At 34.1% G+C, this 8,325-nt stretch overlaps 1 protein-coding gene across 1 annotated transcript; it reads left to right on the top strand.

Moving 5' to 3' along the window:
• The first annotated feature begins 77 nt into the window (after nt 1-77).
• Nucleotides 78-7,420, top strand: LOC128224068 (protein jagged-1b-like). Its single transcript, XM_052933706.1, has 11 exons — nt 78-214; nt 707-932; nt 1,568-1,661; nt 2,496-2,669; nt 3,102-3,215; nt 3,455-3,568; nt 3,970-4,146; nt 4,817-4,930; nt 5,573-5,818; nt 6,323-6,514; nt 6,997-7,420. The coding sequence occupies exons 2-11, from the start codon at nt 888-890 to the stop codon at nt 7,188-7,190; spliced, it is 1,464 nt and encodes a 487-aa protein (XP_052789666.1). The 5' UTR covers nt 78-214; nt 707-887; the 3' UTR covers nt 7,191-7,420.
• Nucleotides 7,421-8,325: the final 905 nt, after the last annotated feature.

The following is an 8,325-nucleotide window of genomic DNA, read 5'->3' as shown; positions in this document are numbered from 1 at the left end:
TCACCTAATATTTTGTTGTCAGGATGTGCTTTACACAGGAAGAAAATTAATAATATCAATTCAGTTTCTTTTCCATGATCTCTAATTTGGAAAGACGTTGCAGTTTACTTCCTATTTAAGACAGACGGCGAAATATCTCGACTCAAGCTTGGGTGTCTTGAATGCTACCGAAATGCATTTTCTTTGTTTTTTTCTAACAGGATACATTTTAAGGGTAAGCGTTTTAATATATTATCAAATATAAATGAACAAAGTGTTGTTTGAATAAAAATTAATGAACACATTTTTTAACGATTATTATTTTTATTAAAATAATTTAGTAGTAGTAGTAGTAGTAGTAGTAGTGGTAGTGGTAGTGGTAGTGGTAGTGGTAGTAGTTGTAGCAGTAGCAGTAGAAGTAGAAGTAGAAGTAGTGGTGGTGGTGGTGGTGGTGGTGGTGGTGGTAGTGGTAGTGGTAGTGGTAGTGGTAGTTCTTCTTCTTCTTCTTCTTCTTCTTCTTCTTCTTCTTCTTCTTCTTCTTCTTCTTCTTCTTCTTCTTCTTCTTCTTCTTCTTCTTCAAAGAAGTGAAATGCATGTATCTTGAGCTATTATTTTTTAAGGCGTTGTATTACATGTATACTACTAGAATGTTAAAACTTTGAAATACGCTTGCGATACGTCAACAATTGACAGACAACAGTATACATACGTAAAATTATTTCACCAGTTAACCTTTGCTGACCAAGGCTGCGGTGTGACGTTATTTCAACAAAATAACGAACATGTGGATACATGCTATAGCAATGGGCAGCTTTTGTCCTCAAAAGAACATCTCACAAATGAACTGCCGCATCAGACAATCTGCGCAGTAAAACGCTGCAACATCTTGCGAATTCTAGAGTGTGTCAATGGTGTTTGGAAAGATGGGCTGCAAACATACACACACGAGGAATGTAAGTATCACAACGCACTTAAAAAGCTGTATTGAAATTGTTTTGTATTCACTTTGTATTTTTCGATCGACCTTTCCTAAGATTTCTTATTTACCATTGTTATCATTTAAAATGTACGACACGACACGCCTTATGATGACGCCAGCCTGACCATCTCTTGTGATTATGTTAGCCCCACTTGGCAATCGCCGTTTCTTTACGATATTGTTTGAAGCATACTCTTTCTGTAACGCTTAAAGCTGCACTCTCACAGATTGAATGTTTTTACAACTTTTTTTTATTTTTTTGTCTTGGAACGAGCCAATTTTTGCGAAAATCCATGGAAACTAGTTATATAAGACTGCTGACAAAAAATTAGATCGCAGATATTTATAATTAAGTTCAAAACTTATTTTTTTATCTGTTTTTCTTTAACCGTTAGTAACGGTTTATGCCATAGAACATTATTTTTCGAACGCATCTATGAAAATCTTCGATCTGATTTTTTGTCAGCGATCTTATATTATTGATGTGCAGATATTTACGCAAAAATTTGCTCTTTCCAAGACAAAAAAATAGAAAAGTTGTTAAAATGGTCAATCTGTGAGAGTGCAGCTTTATATAACAAACGCAAGAACTATTTTTATTTTTCATAGGTTTTGTCCCTGAATACAAGGATAAGAAGGTTTACAGGAAAAAACGTTTTTTTTGGCAGAAGAAGAAGAAGGAGCAGATATACACCTCCCACACGTATGTACTATTCGAACCTTGGGCAGTTTTCAGAAAGCATGATTGGTTTAAAAAAAGTGTGCTACATCATTAAGACATAACTACCTAAAGATAGCGAAAGAAAAAAATTGTTAACATAATATAACCTACTTATCATATGGAACTATAGACCAATATGATATTGGGATACCTCGTATGGGGTTAGGGTTAGGGTTAGGGGACTGTACTCCGTATGATGAAATAGCGAAATAAAAAGAAAATTGTCGAAAACTGACATAATTTTGGTATTTATGTGTACAATGCATTGAAACTTTATCACTGAAATACCACATTAATTTATTTTTCCGCAGTGTTTTCGTATTTTTCCATTAGAAAAAAATTACTGGGTATGTCTACCTAGTAGAATTCATTCCTTATGCGTGAATGGATAGTCGATGGTATCACGTGATATAACCGAGTTAGGTCTATAGCTATTAAATTAATATCACATGTATTAAGTAAGACTTCGTAGGTCAGTGAATACAACGCTGGACTGCAATTTTGGCGACACCGGTTCGAACCCGGTCTTCGACATTTTATTTTTTTGATTTTGGTTTTCTTTTTTACAACTATGATATCAACGAGTAAAACATTTTATTAAATAATTGTCCTGAGATTCGTTACAGAAAAAAATGTTTTGGGTGCTAATTTGGTGTACAGTCCCTTTTATATTTTATTTCAATGTAAAGAAATATTGTTTGCATATTACGAAAATGAAAATTTAATGCACTGGATTGTTGTTCTATTTTCTTTTTTCCCATTCTAAGTAAAACAACACGCTTAAAATATTAACACCAAAAATATACTCTAACCTAGCCAACTGCGGGCCTCCCGGAACTGTTGTTGGTTCGTCGGTTACGACGACAACGACGAATCAAGGTGGTGTCGCTACATACACTTGCTACTCGACTCATCAGCATATGTCAGGGAACTTAAAGAGAACCTGTCAATCAAACTCTCAATGGAGCGGCGTGGAACCTGTTTGCGCATGTAAGAAAATACTGTTTCTTACAATATACCCATTTAGAAATGATCTCAGACTGATTTACCACAATATCACCTTTTTATAATTTGTTTTATGTCGTGGCCGTCATTGGGGATTTCTCAGTCCGCACCAAGAGTTGGTTTCTAATGCAACCAGTTAAAAAAAGTCAACCCCAGTTCGAACAGGCGAAAAATCCCCGAGCCTCGGGAAATGCTTACACTCAGTAGATAGAAATCGGTCCTTTACCTCCAGTTCGAGCCAATGAGGAAATCGAGTCAAGCGAATTCGAGCCAACAGGGTTCGACTATATATCCTAAGTTCAGATCGTGCCGAACATATTGGTGTAAAGTATTGCTCGTTCTACTCGTGTGTTGACTTTCTATACCTGAACCCATCGATTGTCAACTTTCTGTTAAAGAGATAAACTTTCATTTTAGATATGAAATCTTGTGACAGTAGTCCGTGCTTAAATGGGGGCCGGTGTTCAAATATCCCGGAAAGTTACACGTGCGACTGTCCGGAAATATGGAAAGGATCGCGGTGTGAAAACGGTATTAGATCTTTTCATCAAACATAATAGACCAATTGTGTTTCTTAGTGAAATATAAAGCTAGTAACAATATATGAAATAAAGTATTGTTTTTTATTTGATCCCATTTAAATGCCACTTATCGTTTTAAAAGAAACGAAATTCGAAGCACATATATAGAGACAATATGAATAGTGCTTGAGCGAAACAAAATTCTACAGAAAAGATAAGGCTTATTTGCCCGACCTGCACTTTTTTCAGTCGCGCATGTTTGTGCACGCAATCCATGCGTCAATTATGAAGAATGCGAGGATGGAGCTGACATGTATACTTGTATCTGTCTGCCCGGGTGGAGCGGGCAAGATTGCGACATTCGTAAGTGATTTGTTTCGAGATCATGGCTGGTATTCAATATTCAACTAACGTTACTCTCTTATGGTCATATATCATTGACTTTATTCACTATATTGGTCAGTTATTTATAACAAATAATCCGATTAGCTACATCTTTCTTAGATCCAATTAAGACCAATATTGAATACTAGTCCATATTGGATTAATATATTTAAATAATAGATTATTACTAAAGCCTGTGTTTGGAGAAATTGACAGCGTTACACTTACCATTATTTCAACGAACGGTCTCATTCAATTGGAAACTATAATGTTAATTAATTTTCGCGCCTACTCCGTACAAGTGCGCATTTCATAGCACACATTATTTGGGATGTTTATTCGAATTTTTATCTGATTGACTAAAGTATTTGTGTTTACAGCTGTCGAATGCGGTCGTCCACAAGGAGTTACCGATGGGACAGTGTGGTACACTGGTACGACACTCAATGGTGTTGCCACCTATGTCTGCAACGAAGACTTCAACATGACATCTGGGGACCGAGTCCGAACATGCATGGCTAGTGGAGTATGGAGTGGAACAAAACCGACATGCCAATGTTACTTTTTTTTTAAATTCGTTCAGCCAATTAGTAAAATTGCATTTAAGGATAACCTTTCTCTTAAGGTTTAAGTCTGGTTGAAAAAAATAACAAGAATACAACCTAAAACCTTTTTAGCCAATGAAATTACAGATAGGCAATCATGAAGTACTAGGCTTAATCATTAAGAATTCGAACTTTCGCGGGTGTTTCAAGGTCCGACTACTGCAACTCATCCGATACACAATCCATACGTCAGATTTTTCGTCGACAATGTGTCAGCTAATGAGGTTGTATTCTTAGACAGTTAGATGACCTGAAGTAATATTTAGTGATTAATAAGGGCTCGTAAACTACACTCGCCCACTCACAATCATTAAAATATTACTTCATGTCATGTTACTATTACATAGCAGATTGCTTTTACAGAGAGATATCGCGCGCGATGCTTTCTTCGTGTTTCGAATAACAAAAGTAGAAATAAGAATTTTATAAAGCAATTGGAAAATTAACTAATGGGTTTTAAAATAGGTTTCAACTAACAGTACTTCGTCGATAACACAATTAATCATTATCTGCAATGATGTTTTACATATTCATAAGATTAAACTTTACAAATGAGTGGGTTAAATTGACAAATAGCGCGTCAAATTTCCCAATTAAAATTAATATGTTTCCGTTTTAATAGTCGTTGCCAGTTGCAAAAGTTCACCATGTCATAATGAAGGAAGTTGCGTGAATAAGGTCGAGGACTTTGAATGTCATTGCTCTAGCGGGTGGGACGGAAAGACTTGTGAAGAAGGTAAAATATTCCATGAAGAAATTATGTCTTCCTTTTTCAGCTTTGTTCCATTTTTTGGAATTGATGGGTTTTCCAATTCAGTCATATATCGGAACTTCAAGAAGAAATTAAAGATAATGATCAATTATATCGGTTATTAATGACGTCATTAAATATACTATAACTAATGCCTGTAAAGATGAAAATAAAATGTGTTGATTCAATAAAAAAAATCTTAATCCTACTTTGAAACTGTACTGAATATTATTCATATTACGGAAGCTCAAAATAAATTGATGAATATGATCAATTAAATCGGTTATTAATGACTTCTAAGAACGAACATAATTAGTGCATGTATTGAAAAAAATGAAATGTTTTGATTCAATAAAAAAGGTAAAACTTACTTTGAAAATGTGCTTTTTATTTATTTATAATGCGGAAGCTCGAGAAGAAATAAAAGATTATGATTAATTATATCGGATGGTATTGACGTCATTAAAAGTACTTTAACAATTAGTGCCTGTAATGAAAAATAAATGAAATGTTTGATTCAATAAAAACTGTAGAAATTACTTGAAATAATATACACATTAACGTTTATATTGCGCGCCAAATATTGCGATTATGTTAATCTTTTTTTTTTGCTTATCCTTGTTTCAGATGTCCAACCACCAATTTTGGAAAATTGTTCCGCCAATTTGATAGTGAACGCCACTGAAAAGACAAAACTTGTTGTCTGGGCCGAGCCAGTGTTTAGCGATCCTATGAATTCAGAGTTAAGACTTTCCAGCAACTATGAAAGTCCACAATCCGTTTTTCCCTGGGGAGACTTTACCATAACGTATGCAGCAACGAAAATCAAAAATGGATTGTGCACAGAATGTACATTTAACATTTCGGTTCGACGTAAGTTACATTGTATACAACAACTTCTTTGCGTTCCATGAGCATCACTGACTGAAGTTACCACTCGGAACACCCGTCAATTTTCCATCGAAAACAAGCTCGGATGTATATGGACAGTTTACAATGTTAGAAATCTTTAGTTTAACTAAGCAATCAATTTATTCTTATGTTTTCAAATACACGTTAAAACACTACAATCAATTCATACTATTATTTCATTTTTTAACGAACTAGCGCTACAGATGTGCCGGCATACAGCCGATGTTGTTTTAGATGAAAAATGGCCGAGTAGTTCCGAATGTATTGATTATTATACTAGTCTAATGGTGCTATTTAACTGACTTTATGCACACTCTAGAGCTATTGTTCAGTACAATTGAACATGCCATAGCAAATAAAATATGTAAGAACCTTGGTGATCTGGCTAGTCTTTTAATGACCAGTCCCTTCATGCGATTCTAGGTAAGTTTTAATCCTTTAGCAGACGGATTTTATGTTTCAAAGCAACGCCATGTGAACCGTTGAAGCAACCTGAGAATGGAGCACTTCTTTGCAATGGATGGGACAACGCGTATGGAACGTTCTGTCTGGTTGGATGTAGGAGCAATTTCACAATACATCCACCAAATCGATACGGCAATTGGCTTATCTGCGGTGCATCGGGGAACTGGTCCAGCCAAGCTCCGGATTGCTCGCGTAAGGATTTCACTTACTTTCAAAGGATTTAATTTACTTATAATTGAAGAAAAGACCTGTAAAACAAAAGAAACTGCAGGGGCAGCGCAGTGGCCTCAAATCCTCACGATGACAAAGCAGACAGTTGATTGATGAGAGACAAACATCGTTACAACTAACACATGTAACAAATATTTACATATCGTTATACATAAAAATTTATACATTTATATGTGTATTTATTATATGCTTTCTGGCGGTTTATAGAGATTTTCAGTAAACGAAAATGATATTTCACAGTGAAAACACCAATTTGAATTTGGCCAAAAAAATAAAGATACTTTTGCCTTTTTTTCGACAAATCGGACCTGATTGACTTAACACAAGCTTAACGATAAACATTTGTTCTGTAGTGTCCACTGAATTACTGCAAAAAATAACAGTTTAATTATATAACCATTCCAAACAAAAGTATCATATATATTGTGCATTGTCTATTTTAGTGAATATGGAGAAAGAGGGCGACATACTGGCGTTTCATCCGTCCTATACAGACTTTTCGTTCGATGAATGCCATAACACAACCAAACTAAGACAAATATTTATATCGGAAATGACGTCACACCCGGATCTATCAGAGTTTTGCCAATTGTACCAAGCCTGTAACGATGTCAACCAAGTGAATGTTTTATGTTAATGGATTTTATTAACTTTGTGTTTGTTATATTTTGAGTTCAACATTTAAAATAAATCAAACGTTTCATTTATTTGAAAGGTTATTATGCATTTGAAATTGATCGTTTAATTACAGGTGACTTTCATTTACAGTTTGAAACAAGCTTTGGGATAAATATGTACTTGTAATTTTGCCTGTTATATTTGAATATGTTTTTGAAAGAATACCTTTATAAGATAATAAATTTCATTGTTTAATTGTTTTGCTTTTTCATCTTAAAAGAAAAGGTATCGATAACACGTTAAGGTATTATTCAAATCCGAACATTCTATTGTGTTAGCTGATCTTAAAGATATAAGATCTTAAAGATATAAGATCAGTTAATTACATCAGATACTGATTTACTACCGTTTAACCATTGGTAAATATTTTACTCAGAGACTTGAAAGCAAAATGCAGATTCCAACAGTTGCCCCTGGATTACTTTTAATAGTTGTGTGTTGCCTCAGTTTGGTAAATCAGTCTTGACCCTGAAAATAAAAAATACAACATTTTAAAGGCTGCTTATCACGTCATGGGACAAAAAACAACACAATACAATTATGTTTTTGGGCGATATTTCCACATATTTTTAAACCTTTAAATCCACTAGGATTATATAATTCACAAGAGAAGAAACTTAACAAAACACGATTTGTCATGAAAAAGATAAATGTCCAGTTCAGACATTAATTGAATAGCTAATACACAAACCAACTGCTCAAAGGTACGATTTATATACCTGCAAATATAAAATTTAATATTTAAATACAAAATGCTATATTTACCGTTTTTGTTAAAACTTTTAATGAAAAGAATTAAATTGATTAATTGAATCAAACTCCATGTATTTTGGTAGTTCATAATTATCATACGTCTTATGATCATTTTAGTTGGATTAACATTTGCTATCGATGCGTACAGGGTTCCATAGTATATCAATTTACCGAGTATAAATCAAATTTGTTTTGTAAATGTTGAAAAGCAAGTTTTAAATACATGTGGCTGCTTTATATCTGCCAGGTTTAATTGATTGTGTCTGCATTCAACTTGCAAAAATGAAATATCGAACAGATCAAGCTTGACTTATTACTTTTATAAACCTTAAAGCTGCACT

Source organism: Mya arenaria, chromosome 17 (genome assembly GCF_026914265.1).
Source record: "Mya arenaria isolate MELC-2E11 chromosome 17, ASM2691426v1".
Taxonomy (NCBI): domain Eukaryota; kingdom Metazoa; phylum Mollusca; class Bivalvia; order Myida; family Myidae; genus Mya; species Mya arenaria.
This window is presented reverse-complemented; position numbering and strand designations above follow the sequence as displayed.